We start from the raw sequence: 19,721 nt of genomic DNA, 5'->3' as shown, positions 1-19,721 counted from the left end.
CATAGATCCGTGAAAGTTGCCACCCAGGTTGAGAGGGTTGTTAAGAAGGCGTATGGTGTGTTAGCTTTTATTGGTAGAGGGATTGAGTTTCGGAGCCATGAGGTTATGTTGCAGCTGTACAAAACTCTGGTGCGGCCGCATTTGGAGTATTGCGTGCAATTCTGGTCACCGCATTATAGGAAAGATGTGGAAGCATTGGAAAGGGTGCAGAGGAGATTTACCAGAATGTTGGCTGGTATGGAGGGACGATCTTATGAGGAAAGGCTGATGGACTTGAGGCTGTTTTCGTTAGAGAGAAGGTTAAAAGGTGACTTAATTGATGCATACAAGATGATCAGAGGATTGGATAGGGTGGACAGTGAGAGCCTTTTTCCTTGGATAGTGATGTATTTAAATTGAGGGGAGATAGATATAAGACAGATGTCAGAGGTAGATTCTTTACTCGGAGAGTAGTAAGGGCGTGGACTGCCCTGCCTGCAACAGTAGTGGACTCGCCAACACTAAGGGCATTCAAATGGTCATTGGATAGACATATGGACGATAAGGAAATAGTGTAGATGGGCTTTAGAGTGGTTTCACAGGTCGGCGCAACATCGAGGGCCGAAGGGCTTGTACTGCGCTGTAATGTTCTATGGTCTATGTTCTACGTTGCCACCTTCAGGGTACAATGGACCTGAACTCCCAGATCCCTCTGTACATCAAATTTCCCCAGGACTCTTCCATTGACCGTATAGTCCGCTCTTGAATTGGATCTTCCAAAATGCATCACCTCGCATTTGCCTGGATTGAACTCCATCTGCCATTTCTCTGCCCAACTCTCCAATCTATCTATATTTTGCTGTATTCTCTGACAGTCCCCCTTGCTATCTGCAACTCTTAGTATCATCTGCAAACTTACTAATCAGACCACCTATACCTTCGTCCAGATCATTTATGTATATCACAAACAACAGTGGTCCAAGCACGGATCCCTGTGGAACACCACTAGTCACCTTTCTCCATTTTGGGACACTCCCTTCCACCACTACTCTCCTGTTGCCCAGCCAGTTCTTTATCCATCTAGCTAGTACACCCTGAACCCCATGCGACTTCACTTTTTCCATCAACCTGCCATGAAAAACTTTATCAAACGCCTTACTGAAGTCCATGTATATGACATCTACAGCTCTTCCCTCATCAATAAACTTTGTCACTTCCTCAAATAATTCTATTAGGTTTGTAAGACATGACCTTCCCTGCACAAAACCATGCTGCCTATCACTGATAAGTCTATTTTCTTCCAAATGTGAATAGATCCTATCCCTCAGTATCTTCTCCAACAGTTTGCCTGCCACTGACGTCAAGCTCACAGGTTTCTAATTCCCTGGATTATCCCTGCTACCCTTCTTAAACAAAGGGACAACATTAGCAATTCCCCAGTCTTCCGGGACCTCACCCTTGCTCAAGGATGCTGCAAAGCTATCTGTTAAGGCCCCAGCTATTTTGTCCCTCGCTTCCCTCAGTAACCTTTTGTGACTCATGCATGAGAACACCTAAATCCCTCTGCACCTGAACATTCTGCACTCCTTCTCCATTTAATTAATACTCTGCCTTTTTATTCTTCCTGCCAAGGTGAACAACTTCACACTTTCCCACATTATATTCCCTCTGCCAGATTTTGTCCACTCACTCAAGATATCTATAATTGTGGGCGACACAGTAGCACAGTGGTTAGCACTGTTGCTTCACGGTGTCAGGGTCCCAGGTTCGATTTGCGGCTTGGGTCACTGTCTGTAGGGAGTTTGAACATTCTCCCCGGGTGCTCTGGTTTCCTCCCACAAGTCCCGAAAGACGTGCTGTTAGTTGAATTGGACATTCTGAATTTTCCCTCAGTGTACCCGAACAGGTGCCGGAATGTGGCGACTAGGGGATTTTCACAGTAACTTAATTGCAATGTTAATGTAAGCCTACTTGCGACAATAAAGATTATTTAAAATTTATTTAACCATTAGCAAACACTGTATGTCTTCTTCACAACGTACTTTACTATTTATCTTTGTGTCATCTGCAAATTTAGTGGCCATGTCTTCACGCCCCTCATCTAGGTCATTGATCTAAATAGTAAAAAGTTGGTGCTCCAGCACAGAGCCCTGCAGGACTCCACTTATTATATCCTGCCTATCAGAACAAGACCGATTTGTCCATACTCTCTGCTTTCTGCCATCCAGCCAATCTTCAATCCAAGCTAATATGTTACCCCCTTCACCATGAGCTTTTATTTTTGCAAAACCTGCGATGTGCACCTTATCAAATGCTTTCTGGAAATCCAAGAATACAGTACGTCTACAGGCTCCCCTGTGTCCACAGCACATGTGGATCACTGCTGGTGAAGCGTCACTTGTCGTGATGTCAACAGAGAGCGTTTACACAGGTTTAAGTTCTCCATCTCGGTTAGTGTGAGCAATGTCCCTAATAAAATCTCCCATTGTGTTTGTAAGAATCCAAGAGTGCAGGCACCTCCATATCTCTTCTCTTTGCAGCAAAACTCAGAGATATAGCAAAAGAGAAACCTGGCGATGAGGATTGAGGCAAGAAAACAAATTGCTGGAAAAATAAATCGGTGACAGAATCAGTGGAGACGGCGATAAGAGGGGAAAGATTTTCAGGTCCAGACTCACAAACACGTCAGGCGAAGTAAGCTGCCGATGTTGAAAGTTTAAAAAATTATTATTTTATTGGCGTTTTAACACAATCTCAAACTTTATGCAAGAGAAAAAAAACAATCGAAAAGGCATTTTATTTACAGGTTGTCACAACGTCTGTGATCCTCGTCCCCGCAGTGACGTTTCCTTATTTACATTGATATACATACAGGGACTATAGTTACATTTATAGTGACATGGAGAGTCATGTTGAACCCTTCATTTTCGAGAGTAGATAGGCTGCACTGTATCCCATTCTTCGAAGACCCGGCCATCCACTCCACCGATCTCAGAGCGATGGTCAGAATGAACAGGAGTGGAGACAATGGGCACCCCTGCCTTACTCCCGTGGAGCCAAAGGTACTCGGAGCTGGTGGCATTAATGCATTCATGGTCACAATCCAGCACCAGCAGTGCTTCCAGCTCATGTCTCTTCCTCCCCTACCGGTATTTCCAGTCTGTCAAGGGACAGTTAGGTCTCGGAGTCGCAGCTGGAGTACTGTGTGCAGTTCTGGAATCCAAATTATAGGAGGCATGTGATAGCACTGGAAAGGGTGCAGAGAAGATTTACCAGGTAGTTACCTGGGCTGTAGAGTTTTAGTTATGAAGAGAGTTTGGATAGACTGAGATTTCTTTCCTTGGAGCAGAGAAGACTGAGGAGACATGATTGAGATGTATATAATTATGAGGGACACAGATAGAGTAGACAGGAAGAAACTTTTCCCTTTGGTGGAGGGATCAGTGACCAGGGGCCATGAATTTAAGGTAAGGGGCAGGAGGTTTAGAGGGGATGTGAAGAAAAACCTTTTTACCCAGAGGGTGGTGGGAGTCTGGAACTCGCTGCCTGAAAGGGAGGTGGAGGCAGAGACCCTCATTACATTTAAGAAGTATTTAGATGTGCGCTTGCGATCCCAGGGCAGGCAGGCTATGGGCCAAGTGCTGGGAAATGGGATTAGAATAGTTAGGTGGTTATTTTTGACCGGCGCAGACTCGATGGGACGAAGGGTCTTTTCTGTGCTGTACGACTCTATGAGCTGGGATCCAGAACGGTGAGAAAAATTAGTGCCAAGGATGCATTTGATAAAGGCTGTGAGACCTGGAACTCATACAAGGAAAGTTTGCAATTGTACTTCACAGCGAATCAAAGGCAGGTGGACCGAAAGGAGGTGACATTTCTCAGTTTGGTAGCTGCTACAAAATTTTAGTTCATCCAGAAAAACCAGGAGATATGTCCTACATCGAACAAATTAAGACTTTAGAAGGGCCTTTCTCACTAAGACCAGTTAATTGCAGAAGGATTTTGGTTCAACCTCCAGAGTCAGGAAGACGGTGAAAACTTTTTACTCAATTCAGGGCGACTTTAAGAAGTTTAGCAAAATACTGTGAATTTGGTGCAATAATTGATGATACTCTTTGTGATAGGCTGGTTTGTGGACACTGCAGTAAAGCTATTCAGAGGAAGCTGATGACTGTAAGCGCTTTAACTCTCAAAGCTGCCGTGGGAAGTTGCCACGTCTATGGAGCTGGGAACAAAAGAGGCTTCACAGATAGGGACTGAAGTAATGATCCACAAAATGGATACCAAAAGAAACAAGGCTGTAAGGGGACAATCATGTCATTGATGTACACATGTTGGACACTCAGCGGGGAAATGCGGGGGAATGCTGGGACAGGGAAAAAAGTGCAAGAACTGTGGCAAAAAGAGCCATATTGTCAAACTTTGTCAACACCAAGGTGTGCAAGTAAAATATCACATCTGAACAGACTAGTCATGTCTATAAATTAGTAGACACAGTTTAAGACCCGCTCAGAAGACACCGTGCCCAAAAAACTTCAGGAGTTGAAACTAAGGGACGTAGCTTTAAATTGAGGGGAGATAGATACAGGACAGATGTCAGAGGTAGGTTCTTTACTCAGAGAGTAGTAAGGGTGTGGAATGCCCTGCCTGCAACAGTAGCGGACTGGCCAACACTAAGGGCATTCAAATGGTCATTGGATAGACATATGGACGATAAGGGAATAGTGTAGATGGGCTTTAGAGTGGTTTCACAGGTCGGCGCAACATCGAGGGCCGAAGGGCCTGTACTGCGCTGTAATGTTCTAAATCTAAGGTGCCTTGCCGGTAAGGAGCAATCAACAATGTTTCTGGGCATTTCCAAAACTTGATAGGCACCAAATCAAAATGGAAGGGATACAGGCGCAGCTGTATCGTTGATACCTCAGACAATTTATAATCAAAAGTTGAAGTATCTGCGCCAAATGTGATCCAAAGTGCTCACACAGATGAGGTCGTACCATTATAAGGAGGCAAAAATGGTGAAAGTAGAAGTAAATGGACAAACAACAGAGTTGAATCTTCACATTGTGGAAATTTTCCTGTTTTAGTTGGTGGAGCATGGTTGGCAAAGCTTAACCTCAACTGGTGAGCAGAAAATCAACTAGTGGATTCCAAGGACGACCTCCAACTTCTGGAGAAGGATGAGAAGGTGTTTGAAGATTCACTAGGCTCCATGACTGGAGTCAACATACAATTAAAGATCAAGCCAAACAGTACACCAAAATGTCATCAAGCCAAAAGTCAAAGAAGCACTAGAAAGGCTAGTCCAAACAGGAGTCAGTGAAGCAGTTGCTACAAGTGATTGGGCGCCACCAGTAGTTCCTGTACTGAAACGTGATGGCTCAGTGAGATAATGTAGAGATTTCAAAACAACTATTAACTCAGTATTATGTGCAGATCACTGTCCACTGCCGCTGACTGAAGAGTAGTTTGCTGGACTTTCTGGAAGACAGAAATTCAGTAAAATTGATCCATCACAGGTGTATTTACACAGGTGTATTTACAAATAAATGTAAGGGTCCTTCTGGTTTGTTCCCTGTTTATTCCCTTATTTCCCCTTCATTTTGTTTTGCCATTGCATTTTTGATCCACGGATGATTGGTGGACTTGTGACTTTAAGGAAAAGCAGCTTGTTGGTGGCCTGTGTCTTTAAATCGAAGCTTAGGATTGCAGCAGCAGCAGGAGAGATCAGTGATGACTCGATTTGATTGATTTGGCTGATGGCCAATGAATTTGCCAAAACGGGTGGTGCTCTGCCCGGTGGCAGCTCGTGATTGGATCTGGTCACACTGCTGAGCTTCTCAGTGTCACAAGTCTTGTGTTTTCATTTCACCCACAGGCTGGATGGAGGAATCTAACCAACTCACTCCAGGAATATCCAGTTAATTCTCAACCACAGGCCACTGTGAGAATTGGATAACTCTCTCGCTCTCTCTGCAGAGTGGCTGCTCCTGAAAAAGCCATGAGTCAGATATACTGCTGAGCTGCAAAGAAGATCATTGCAGGCTGTAGACCAGAGACTTTAATCCACACGCATACTGTGAAGAAAATGCACTGGAGAAATCATCATCTGAAGCAAGGACTCTTATCCTTTGACCTTAATCCTTATTATTTGTACCCCTTTGTGTTTGTCTCTCTTGTGTGTGGGGGTAGCGGCTGGGGCAGTTAAAGGTGGAGTCAGTCATTAGCTTGACGTTAAGCAGCTGTATTCACTGTATGTTTCACATTTGTTCAAGTCATAAATAAACAGTAATTGTGTTTGACACCTACAAACCTGGGGACTGTAATTATTGGGCAGCCAAGGGTCAAAGATTTGGGGTTTTGAAATAAGAATTGTTGGTTAATTCACTTGTGTTGTGACTCCGGGATGAGTGGGGCCGGAATTGACCGTGCATTGCCCAGGGTGTCATAACACCTGTTTATTTACTGTTTATTCCATTATTTCCTCTTTCTTTTATTTTACTGTTATTATTTTGATCCATGGATGATTAATGGGCATGTACCTTTAAGGCAAGAAAAAGAAGCCGGAAAGCTTTGCTGATTTAAACTGGAGTTCTGGACTTGCCGGCACCAAAGAGAGATGGATTGGAAGTTGGTTTGATTGATTTGGCTGGTGGTCAATGAATTGGCCCAAAAGACAATGCTCTGCCCGGTAACAGGTGGCGATTGGATCTGGCTGCCCCACTTCCTTTTCAATTTGAACATCTCCAAAGCCGAGACCGGTTTGAGAGTCAAACACCCTGAACACTCCTGTACTTCCTGCCTCTCCCTATTCTTCTGGAAGGCCACCCATCTCCCATCCCAAACACTCACCTCTTGGAGCATTTGACCCAGGAAACTCTCACCCTCTGGCTGCTCCACAGTGCTCCCAGCTACGCCTCCTGCTCGGAAATCCTGAGATCGAGCTGACAGAGCTGGAGACACTTTCCACACACGTGAGCTCCCAAGACACACGAGGTGTCCTGAAGTTTCCTCATGGCTCAGGAATTACAAACAACAGGTCTCAGCTGTAATGGTATTGTGCCGTGGCAATGGGACTTGGCATTAAGCTCCAGTGTAAAATTTGCAGAATGTACTTTGTCAATCCATTCTTTCAAGTTCCTGCTTCAACTTTGTGCAACAGGAACTTAGACACCAGCTTCCCAAAATCCTGTTCCTGATATTCTGAAAGTTGTAACTCCCACATGGACAGAAATTCCATCTCAAGTCAGCCCAGTGAAGTACATAAAACAAAAATTCCTCCTATCACCTGAAGCACAAGATCAAAACTCACAGGGCCCCCACACTCCCCTTCTCCTCTTGCTTCCTCTGAAGATATTTGAGCCCAAGGGATGAAATAATGAGCAGAGGTTCATTGCTTTGGAGCAAGAGAAATGTTCTGATCATCACCTACTCCAATCGAACAGGGTATCTGGCCACACACCCTTCAACAACATTCCTCGCCCCCCCCCCTACTCACAATTTCCATTCCCCCCTTTCGTAAGTACCCTTTGCCTGTCATGAAGAGTATCAACTCCATGCATGCGGGGCAGGCATTGGGATCCGGCAGATTCCCGGCGGACTTCAATAAAACTTTCACGCCAGCACTGGCCCCCTCCCACCTGTGGGAGATGTTCGCCGATTCGCTATCGAGAGGGACCCTGCCGCCTACGCTGGTGCAGGCCTCGATATCACTAATCCCTAAAAAGGACAAAGACCCGATGGACTTCGGGCCTTACAGACCCATTTCACTCGAAAACACTGATGCCAAGATCCTGGCAAAGGCCATGTCAAGGTGGCTGGAGAGCTGCGTGCCATTCGTAGTTGCGGGAGATCAGACGGACTTTGTTTAGGGCAGATGACTAACAGCAAACATGAAGCGCCTGCTGAAGATGGTCATGACCCCATTCGGGGAGCGAACGCCAGAGGTGATCATCGCCCTGGACGCAGCAAAGGCCTTCGACAGGGTGGAATGGAAGTACCTCATCATGGTAGTGGAACGGGTTTGGTTTTGGGCCAGGGTTCACCTCCTGGGTGAAACTACTGCACATCACTCCTATGGCGAGTGTACGGGCAAACACCACCAACTCTGGATACTTCTGGCTGCACAGAGGCATGAAGCAGGGAGCCCACTGTCCCCACTACTGCTTGCGGCACTCTAATAGCGAAGGGCTTGAGTGGCATTCGGAGAGGAGACAGAGAGCACAGAGTCTCACTCTACGCAGATGGTCCGCTCCTCCACTTCCTCCTCGGCCAGTGTGGAAGGAATAATGGAACTCCCGAGGGAGCTTGGAGCCTTCTCAGGTTAGAAACTCAACCAGGGCAAGAGAGAAACCTTCCCTGGGAACCCGCAGGGTGGGGGCAGCAGAGCTGGCGAGGCTGCTGGTTAAGCTGGCCCAGCCCAAATTCCGACACCTGGGGATTGCAGTAGCCCAGGACTGGACACAATTGGAACCTGGCAGGTCCGGTGGAAGGGGTGAAAAAGAGACCTGCCGACGTGGGACTCACTCCTGCTCTCCCTGGCGGGAAGAGTGCAGACGGTCAAGATGAAAGTACTGCCCATGTTCCTTTCCTGTTCCAATCCCTCCCGATCTTCATCCCCAAGGCCTGCTTCACCGCAGTCGATAAGTTAATTGTGCCGTTTGTGTGTGTGTGTGTGGGGGGGGGGGGGGGGTGGGGGGAGGATTAGGGCCCTCCCAAACCGTACCATGGGGGGGGGGGGGGGGGAACACCGAAAGAGTACGGGGATGGGTGAAGGAACCGTGAGTAGAATGGGTCAAAACGGAGGAGAGTTACTGAATAGTGACTTTGCTCTGTGCTCTGGCCACAACCTCACTCCCATCTCCCCTGCCAGATACTCAAAGAGCCCAGTGGTAGGAGCCGCTCTGAGAACATGGTACGGCTCCTGTCTGTAAAAATCACAAGTTCACCCCCGCGACAATGGATGCCTCCTTCACAAGATGAATTCAAGACAATGGGAGACATGTGTGTAGAAGGCAGGTTGGCCACCCTGGGGGAACTCACGGACAGATTCCAGCTCCCGAAAGGAAATGAGCTGAGATATAATCAAATCAAAAACTTCCACATGGAGACAATGACATTCCCCCAGAGATCAGGACACTTGCTATTAGACAGATTACTCAACACCGACGTACTAGGGGGTGGGTTCTGATCAGGCATGTATGGACAACTACTGGAGGAAGTACGCTCACCGCTGACCGAAACAAGAAAGAATTGAGAGGAAGGGCTGGGCAGGGAGATGGGGAGGACTGGGATCGAAGCATTGCACTGGGCAAACTTCACCTCCACGTGCACAGGGCTGAGCCGAATGCAGCTAAAGATGGTGCACAGGGCGCACCTAACCAGGACAAGGATGAGCGGGCTCTTCCCAGAGCTGGAGGACAAATGTGAGCAGTGCCAAAGAGGCCCGACCAAACACACCTCAGACTTGTTGGGTACTGGACGTCCTTCTTCGAGGCCATGTCCAGGGGTTGGTGGTGAGGGTGGAGCCTTGCCCGCTGGCGGCGGACTTCGGGCTATCAGAACATCAAGAATTCTTCATGGGGAGAGGTGTGGGTGCCCTGGCATTTGCCTCCCCGATTGCCCGCCAGAGACTTCTGCTGGGCTGGCGATTGGCAGCACCATCCAATGCAGAATCCCACAGTATAGAAGAGGCCCTTCGGCCCATCGACGCTGCACCGATGCATGAAAGACACCTGACCTGCCCATCTAATCTGTTATGTGAAAGTACCTTTAAGACTTGGATGTTTAAGCACTGTACCTTTAAGAAAACAGTGATGTCAGAGAGTGGGTGGAGCGGAGGTCAGGTCAGCCATTTTGCAGTTTAGTTTTGCAGTTTAAAAAGAGCTTGGGAGTGTCTGTGTTTGCAGTGAGCTGGATCTCTGCCATGAAAGACTATCTCTGTATCATTAGGGTGATTTAAACTCATGATAGTAAAGCCTTTAACCTGATGTGATTCTGTTTAAAGGTTTTAAGTCTCTTGGAAGTTTGAAGGAATATTTTGAGGAATAATTTACTGTTGCAATATTTTCGGCGTTATCTTTGAAATAAGGGGTGTTAAGAGATCCAATGTTTATTTAAGATGTGAAGTTGAGTTCACAGGATAAATAGTGTTTTGTGTTTAAAAACCCATGTGTCCATAATTGTAATCCCACCCCTAGGGAACAAGCCGTGTACTAGGAAAAGCAACAAATACATTAAAGGGGGAGGGTTGATTGAACTCCATGATACATTTTGGGGTTCTGAAAATGCCTCTCCCATAACAACTGGGGGCTTGAAGCGCAATCAATTACACTCACGATGCAGTGATTTCATAACTGAAGGCTTTAATCTACTAGCACCTGTTCCCCAGCAGCTTCGATACAGAAAGTGAAGGCTGCTGTGATGGCACCATCTCTTATACTCTGTCGTCAGGGCGGAGCTACGTAATACAGCCAATGGTAGACTCCTGGGTCTAACCAATGGTCATCTGCCTCTCAGGTACCGCAATACCTGGTACAACCACAGGGCTCATCCGGGATAAAAGTCTATCTATTGTACTGGCTTTTGTGAACTTAAAGACAGTGAAGGATTGTTGCTTTTCCGGTGTGGTATTTTAGTTTAAGTGGGGAGAGTGTTGTGAACAATGGCTCTGTCAGAGGCTCAGAAGTTTTTGGGGGTGGAAAATGTCACACGTAGTTCCTTCCGGACAGAAACAAAAAGCAGACTGTTAGATTTGACAAGAACATTGCAGTTAACATTACCTGACAAAATGCGAAAAGATAAGGTAATTATGGCGGTGGTTAAGCATTTAAATTTGCCTGAGATAGAGTTTGACTCATTGGAAATGGCAAAAATTCAGTTGCAAATTAAACAAATGGAACATGAGAAAGAATTAAAGTGGCTTGAATACAAGAGTGAGAGAGAGGAAAAAGAAAGAGAAAGAGAGAGAGAGGAAAAAGAAAAGGAGAGAGAAGAAAGGAGAAAAGAAAGAATAGCCCTAGCAGAACAAAAAGAAAAAGAAAGGGAGATACAGATCAGGGAGAAAGATAAAGAGAGGGAGTTTGAACTTCAGAAAATGGCCATGAAACATGACAATCAGTTAAAATTGGCAGACATAAAGGGAAACGTACAGTTGGATGATAGTGATGAGGATAGTGAGAAAGAGCATCATATTCGAAGGCTTGGTGGGAATCTATTTAAATATGTCCAAGCATTGCCAAGGTTTGAAGAGAAGGAAGTGGAAGCCTTATTCATTTCATTTGAGAAGGTCGCTAAACAAATGAAATGGCCACAGGACATGTGGGTGTTACTGATTCAAACAAAGCTGGTAGGTAGGGCTAGTGAAGTGTTTGCATCACTACCGGAGGAGGTATCTGGAACGTATGAGGAGGTGAAGCAATCCACCTTAAGTGCATATGAGCTAGTGCCTGAAGTTTACAGACAAAGGTTTAGAAATTTAAGGAAAGAATTTGGTCAAACATACATGGAGTTTGAAAGGCTCAAACAGAGTAATTTTGATAGGTGGATAAGGGCTTTGCAAATAGACCAAACGTATGAAGCTCTCAGAGAAATTATACTTTTGGAGGAGTTTAAAAATTCAATTCCTGATGTAGTGAGAACTCATGTGGAAGAACAGAGGGTTAAAACTGCGAGATTAGCAGCAGAAATGGCAGATGATTATGAATTAGTTCATAAATCAAAGATTGGTTTCCGACATAAGTTTCAGCCGGTGAGGGATAGAAACTGGGGATATGAGAAATACTCAAGTGGTAAAGGTAAAGGTGATCTGCTGGGAGACAATAAAGAGAGTGTACCTCATATTAAAAAAGAAATCCAGGAGGGTGGAAAAGAAATGAAAAGTTTCAAATGTTTTCACTGCAATAAACAAGGCCATGTAAAGTCACAGTGTTGGTGGTTGAAGAAAAGCATTGGGAATGCTGATGTGGTAAAACAGGATAAGACAGTGGGGTTTGTTAGAGTGGTAAAGGAAAGCTCAAGGGAAGCGAAGGAGGTGCAAATGATTGTACAGCCTGTTCAAGAAGTAATTGTTAAGAAGGTGCCACATGACTTTAAAGAATTTACTTGTGTGGGTAAAGTTTACTCATGTGTATCAGGAGGAGCAGGTGAAGAAATCACAATTTTAAGAGATACAGGGGCTAGTCAATCTTTAATGGTAAGAGATGAGGAATTATGTAGTTTGGGAAGAATATTGCCAGAAAAGGTGGTGATATGTGGAATTCAGGGTGACAGGAGTAGCGTTCCATTATGTAGGGTAAGGTTGGAAAGTCCAGTGAAGAGTGGTGAAGTGGTAGTAGGAGTAATAGATAAACTATCTTGTCCAGGAATACAGTTTATCTTGGGTAATGATATAGCTGGATCGCAGGTGGGTGTGATGCCTACTGTGGTTGATAAGCCAGTGGAAAATCAGTCAACTGAAGTGTTGAAGGACGAATATCTAGGGATTTTTCTGGATTGTGTAGTAACAAGGTCGCAATGTCACAGGTTAAGTCAAGAGGAGAAAACAAAGAGTGAAGATGAAGTTGAAGTGCATTATCAGAAACGATTTTTGATCAGATGGTTGAAAAAGAACAAGAACAGGTGGAGGATGAGGTGGATATTTTTAGTTCAGGAAAATTGGCGGAGTTACAAAAGAAAGATGTAGAAATAAAACCGATATATCAGATATATACAGAAGAGGAATCTGAGAGTATATCAGAGTGTTATTACCGTAAAAATGATGTCTTGATGAGAAAATGGAGACCTGTATATATGCAGGCGGATGAAAAGTGGGCAGGAGTTCATCAAGTAGTATTGCCGGTAGGGTATAGAAAGGAGGTGTTGCGAGTTGCACATGAGGTACCAGTGGGGGGTCATTTGGGAATAAGGAAATCTCAAGCTAAAATCCAGAAACATTTTTATTGGCCTGGACTATATAAAGATGTAGTTAAATTTTGTCAATCATGTCACACATGTCAAGTGATAGGGAAACCTCAAGCAGTGATAAAATCAGCGCCCTTAATACCCATTCTAGCATTTGAGGAACCTTTTACAAGGGTCCTAATCGATTGTGTAGGACCGCTTCCTAAAACAAAAAGTGGGAATCAATATCTTTTGACTATAATGGATGTGTCGACTAGGTTTCCAGAGGCCATTCCAGTACGTAATATTACAGCTAAAAGGATTGTGGAGGAGTTACTTAAATTCTTTACTAGATATGGACTTCCCACAGAAATTCATTCGGATCAAGGATCGAATTTTAATTCAAAGTAGTTATGGATAGCTTAAGAATAAACCAATTTAAATCAACTGCGTACCATCCAGAATCGCAGGGAACGTTAGAAAGGTGGCATCAGCTTTTAAAGACAATGTTGAGGGCGTATTGTCAAGATTATGCAGAGGATTGGGATAAAGGAATCCCGTTCGTATTGTTTGCAATTAGGGATGCACCTAATGAGTCTACCAAATTTAGTCCTTTTGAACTAATTTTTGGTCATGAGGTAAGAGGACCACTTAAATTGATTAAGGAAAAATTGGTGGGTGAGAAATTGGAAATTACACCATTGGATTACATGTCAAATTTTAGGGAATGATTAAATAGAGCAGGGGAATTTGCTAGACAACATTTGAAAGTTGCACAAAATGTGATTTAACGGGTAGCGGACAAGAAATCCAAAGTTCGTAGTTTTGCCAGTGGGGATAAAGTTTTAGTGTTGTTACCAGTGGTACGGGAGCCTTTAAAAGCAAGGTTTTGTGGACCGTATCAGATTGAAAGGCAATTAAGTGAGGTGAATTATGTGGTTAAAAACACCAGATAGAAGGAAGACTCACCGAGTGTGTCATGTGAATATGCTTAAAAGGTACTTTGAAAGGGAAGGAGAGAAAAAGGAGGTTTTTATGATTCTAACTCAAAGTGACAAACCAAATCCAGATAACTGTGAATTTGACATACCTCAAATTAAATTGGAAAATGAGGATGTTCTTAAAAATTGGGATGAATTGTTAAGTTACCTTCCAGAGGAAAAACAAACTGACGTGAAAGAATTATTGATATCGCATTGATATCGCATGGGCAAGTTTGTAGAGATAAATTGGGAAGTACTAAAATGGCTATACATGATGTAGATGTGGGAAATGCTGTTCCTATCAAACAACATCCATATAGACATAATCCTTTAAAATTGGCACACGTTAACAGAGAGATTGAGAGTATGCTGAAGAATGGCATAATTGAAGTGGGTTGCAGCCAATGGAGCTCACCCATAGTGATGGTACCTAAACCAGACGGTACCCAACGGTTGTGTGTGGACTATCGAAAGGTGAATGTAGTTACAAGAATGGACTCTTACCCTATCCCACGTTTGAAGGATTGCATTGCGAAAGGGAACACTCTGCTTATATTTCCACCTTCCAGACATGGAAAGAACATTTAAAACATGGTATGGAGTTCTTCGATCGATTTCAGGAGGCGGTTTGGTGAAAGTGAATTTGGAGAAGCCCGAATCACTTTCCATGCGGAGTTTCCGATACCCTCAAGACGAAGGGAAATAATGCTATCTCCAAGCATGAATGAATTTGATCGAACCTTTGTGCACAAGATTTGTAGCATGATTACTCCACTGATGGACTTGCTAAAGAAACGTCAAAAATGTCAATGGACAACGGACTTTCATCAGGCATTTGACTGCCTGAAAGCTGTGATCACCAATGCTCCCGTATTGGAGAATTGCAAGGGACTCTGTGGTCAGATTGAAATAAATAATCTGATTCTTAAGAGAAATGCCGAGGAGTAGAGGAATGGATGGATCGTGCGGAGACTTTCTTGTTCAAAGAGACTGTCAATCGAGAATGATTTTGGTTGGAGGAAGAAGAACAAAGAAAAATGGACTATATTATTATACCTGTTTTCGTGTTGTTTTTTTTTATAAACAAAAAGGTATATTTACTATGTACATTTCTTAGTGGATGGTGCAAAAATGAAAAATGAAACCACTTTGAAGTTGATGGTTTATTTCATTTTCTTGGGGGTAGGTGTCATGTGAGAGTACCTTTAAGACATGGATGTTTAAGCAATGTTCCTTTAAGAAAACAGTGATGTCAGAGAGTGGGTGGAGCTGAGGTCAGATGAGCCATTTTGCAGTTTAGTTTTGCAGTTTGAAAAGAGCTTGGGAGTGTCTGTGTTTGCAGTGAGCTGGATCTCTGCCATGAAAGACTATCTCTGGATCATTAGGGTATTTAAACTCATAATAGTAAAGCCTTTAACCTGATGTGATTCTATTTAAAGGTGTTAAGTCTCTTGGAAGTTTGAAGGAATATTTTGAGGAATAATTTACTGTTGCAATATTTTCGGCGTTATCTTTGAAATAAGGGGTGTTAAGAGATCCAATGTTTATTTAAGATGTTAAGTTGAGTTCATGGAATAAACATTGTTTTGTGTTTAAAAACCCACATGTCCATAATTGTAATCCCACACCTAGGGAACAAGCCGTGTGCTAGGAAAAGAAACAAATACATTAAAGGGAGAGGTTGGTTGAACTCCATGATACATTTTGGGGTTTTGAAAACGCCTCGCCCATAACAGATCCCATTTACCAGCACTTGGCCCATAGCCTTGGATGTAAGATGCCAAGTGCTCATCCAGGTACTTTTTAAAGGATGCGAGGCAACCCGCCTCTACCCCCCTCCCAGGCAGTGCGTTCCAGCTCGTCACCACCCTCTGGGTAAAAAAGATTTCCCCCTAAACCGCCTGCCCCTCATCTTGAACTTGTGTCCCTTCAACTAAGGGGAACAGATGCTCCCTATCCACCCTGTCTATGCCCCTCATAATCTTGTACACCTCAGACAGGTCGCCCCCTCAATCTTCTCTGCTCCAGCGAACACAATCCAAGCCTATCCAACCATAACTTAAATGTTCCATCCCAGGCAACATTCTGGTGAATCTCCTCTGCACCCCCTCCAGTGCAGTCACATCCTTCCTATAATGTGGTGACCAGAACTTCACACAGTGCTCCAGCTGTGGCCTCATCAAAGGTCTGCACAACTCCAACATGACTTCCTTGCTTTTGTAATCTACTCCTCAATTGATAAAGGCAAGTGTCCCATATGCCTTTTTCACCACCTTATTAACCTGCCCTTCTGCCTTCAGAGATCTATGACAAACACGCCTTTGTTCCACGGAACGTCCCAGTGTCAGACCTTTCATTCAATACGTCCTTGTCACATTACTCCTTCCAAAGTGTATCACCTCACACTGGCTGTCCGACGTGGCTGAATTTCTCAAGCTCGAAAAATTAAACTATACCATTCGAGAATCGGAGAAAGGCTTCCACAAAACGTGGAGGCTAATCACCAACTTATTCCGAAGGTGGGGGGGGGGGATAGCCAAACAAGGCACGAAACAAAGAGGGGAAAGGAAAGTGGGGAGGAGAACAGGAAGCGAGGGGTGGGAAGAGAAGACACCAAAGGAGACACAGGGCGAGAAGGAGACCCAGAAGAGACAAAGGGCAATAAGAGAAAAGCAGCCACAGCAGTGAGTACCCCACCCCACCCTCCCTATCAGCACTGTGGGTGTATCAACACAACATGGACTGCAGCGGTTCAAGAAGGCTGCTCACCACTGTGGTAATACCAGGTATTGCAGTACCTGAGAGGTGAATGACCATTGGCTAGATTGAGGGGTCTACCATTGGATAATGTACATAGCCCCGCCCTGAGAGGCGGGGTATAAGAACCGATGCCGTCCCAGCACCTTCCCAAAAAAATTCGGGATGAGCAACAATTGCTGACCCAGCCAGCAATATCCCATGAAAGAAAAAGAACCTTCTCGTCATACCTCCCTCCTCTTTCCTCAAGTTCCTGCTCCCTCTGCCTCTTTGCCCCTCTCTTCCCCCTTGCCCTCCCCTTCCCTGCACGCTTTCTCACTCTGCTTCACCTGAATCATGCTCCATCACAGCAAATCTGTGACTGATGTTTAAAACAGCAAAGCCTGTGATGCTGAGCTGGATGTTTACCTGGGATTGGTTTATGTGTCGGCTTCTCTTTGGTTCGTTTCTTTTTCGAGGTTACAAACTGTATTGCTGTAGGGACATTAAAAAAACAATCAGTGTCAGCAAATGGTTATCCATCATAAAATACAAAAAATGTTGAGTCGATGGGAACTTGCAATTCAAATAGAATTGATCCTCCCCTAAGTCAGGCAGTGTCAATAGGAACATTTATTTTAGAAATGTCAACATTTACCCACAATATTTGTTGCATCTGCTGTTGTTAGAGAATCACAGAATTCTTGCAGTACAGAAGGAGGCCATTCGGCCCATCGAATCTGCATCGATCCTCGGAAGGAGGCGCCCTCCCACGTTCCACTCGCCCACCTATCCCTGTAACCCCATAACCCTACCTAACCTGCGCATCTTTGTACACTAAGGGGCAATTTATCCTGGCCATTCCACCTAACCTGCATGTCTTTTGGACAGTGGGAGGAAACCGGAGCACCCGGAGGAAACACACACAGACACGAGGAGAAAGTGCAGACTCCGCACAGACAGTGACCCGAGGAATTGAACCCAGGTCCCTGGCGCTGCGAGGCAGCAGTGCTAACAGCCACTGTGCCACCGGGCACAGGATGTCTGACACAGAACATTTGATGTCAAGACTGTCAGTAGTATTTTGTTGAGAGACTTCACATTAAGCTCCAGCATAAACTTTATACAATAATGAGCTTTTTAAATCAATTTTTCAAGTTGGAATAGAACAGTGTCATTTTAACTTCCCACAACAGGAATGTAAGGCGGTGTCAGGGGTGTTGCCTGTTGGCTGGAGTTGTTGAGAGACCCTCGGTGCCTCTTTCTCTGAATGACAAGCCAAACAGGCAGCGGTGAGGTCACCAGTGAACCTGGAATCAAGACCCCAGGCACAGAAATCTCTTCCAGTGAGATAAAGAGATGCCGGCGTTGGACTGGGGTGAGCACAGTAAGAAGTCTTACAACACCAGGTTAAAGTCCAACAGGTTTGTTTCGAATCACTAGCTTTCGGAGCTCTGCTCCTTCCTCAGGTGAGGAAGGTCAAGCGTGGCTGAGCGGTCTAAGGCGCTGGATTAAGGCTCCAGTCTCTGCGGGGCTGTAGGGTTCGAATCCCATCGTTGCCAGAAGCATTTTAGGGGCTGGTTTAGCACTGGGCGAAATAGCTGCCTTTTAAAGCAGACCAAGGCAGGCCAGCAGCACGGTTCAATTCCAGTACCGGCCTCCCCGAACAGGCGCCGGAATGTGGCGACTAGGGGCTTTTCACAGTAACTTCATTTTGAAGCCTACATGTGACAATAAGCGATTTTCATTTCATTTTTTTTTTCAGGTGAGGAAATATCTTAATTTATTAAATTTTAAAGATGTCACTGGAGGAATCCTGCACCCCGCAGGTCAGTTGCTCTTCCTGTTTTTGCAAGAAAAAAAGTTAATAATCAGCGAGACAAACTTCGCTCTGGGGTCTGTCTTGCTCAGCAATAACATCAGCTGTGGTCACAACTAATCTGGGGGCTCCTGTGGGATTGAAATTCTGCGATTGGATTGGAATTTGTCGATCTGAAGGATAGGAGTGCGAGGAGGATCCTGAACACCTGGGGTTTGTGTGGAAGGATGTTGAAGTGGTTGGACAGCAAAATGGATTCAGCATTTGCTCAGATTTTTCAAGCAGAGGAAGATGGAACGGCGGATTCTTTGACATCTCTGATTGAAGCTCAGCTGAGAGAGTTGGAGGGTGAAGTGCAGGTCGAAAAAGAAACAGAATTTTGTGAGACTGATCTGGTTGAAGCACTTATCCGGTATTTAAAGTTCGAGAAGGGGATGCCTGAAATAAATGCATTATACGGCGAGAGGTAGCAAAACATCAGTTTCAGAGGAAGCAACTTGATATTGAAAGAGGCAGGGAAAGGCAGAAACGGGAGCTGGAAGATAAAAGAAAAGACGGAGAAATTAAAAACTTGGGGTGCGATTTACCAGCCACATTGCTCCCGAAAGGCGACGCAGCACAGCATGTAGATACCTGGAGATCACTCTTCCGGGATCTACCCGGCTTGCCACGCCTCGTGAGATTTAACGCATTCTCGCAAGATTACTATTTTGCGAATCTGCATATTAGAGTGATACAGCTAGTCTTGGAGACCTTGGATGAGCACCAGTCAGTGCCGGTCCCCACAGACGGGGACCAGACAGAATGGTACTTATGGGGGTCTCCCAGTGGTTCAGAGGCCCCCAGGTTCTCGCCTTCTAGGTGGGGTGGCACCCTGGTACAGCTGGTGTCACCTGGGCACCTTGGCACTGCCACCCTGGCAGTGACACCTGGGTGCCAGCCAGGCACTCCCAAGGTGTTCAGATGGCATTACCAGGCTGGAAGGGGCATTTCCAGGGTGCCAGGCTGCCATTTTTCCCAAGGCGGGAATTGGGCCCTAGGGGGGCCTTGCGCGTGTAAGGTGGGGTGTGGGGTAGCCTGAGGATCCCCTTTATAGGTGCGTTGGGCTTTGTGGGGGGGCTCGGGAGTCGCTTTGGGGGGTGGGGTTGAGAGACTGAGGAGTTCCAGTGAGCGGAGCACCTCATTGCAGGAAAATCCCGCTGAGGCCCCGAATTAAAACTGAGACCCGATAGATAGCATGCTGTTTCGCTGGGAAATACCCGGCTAAACGCGCTGGTCACAGGATGGTTAGATTGCGCTCTTGAAGTAGAAAAGGATCAGTTAGA

At 45.2% G+C, this 19,721-nt stretch overlaps 1 protein-coding gene across 9 annotated transcripts in view; it reads right to left on the bottom strand.

The window, feature by feature from the left end:
- The window catches only part of LOC140421308 (uncharacterized), an 834,768-nt gene that overhangs the window by 562,900 nt on the left and 252,147 nt on the right, over window positions 1-19,721 (bottom strand). For all 9 annotated transcript variants that reach the window (XM_072505936.1, XM_072505941.1, XM_072505940.1 and 6 more), the window contains exon 9: window positions 17,007-17,072. In XM_072505936.1, the coding sequence (XP_072362037.1) occupies window positions 17,007-17,072 (66 nt within the window). The remainder of the gene's footprint in view (window positions 1-17,006; window positions 17,073-19,721) is intronic.

The sequence above is a fragment of the Scyliorhinus torazame genome, chromosome 5 (assembly GCF_047496885.1).
Source record: "Scyliorhinus torazame isolate Kashiwa2021f chromosome 5, sScyTor2.1, whole genome shotgun sequence".
NCBI lineage: Eukaryota > Metazoa > Chordata > Chondrichthyes > Carcharhiniformes > Scyliorhinidae > Scyliorhinus > Scyliorhinus torazame.
Note: the sequence above shows the minus strand (reverse complement) of the source record. Positions and strands in the feature narration are given on the sequence as shown.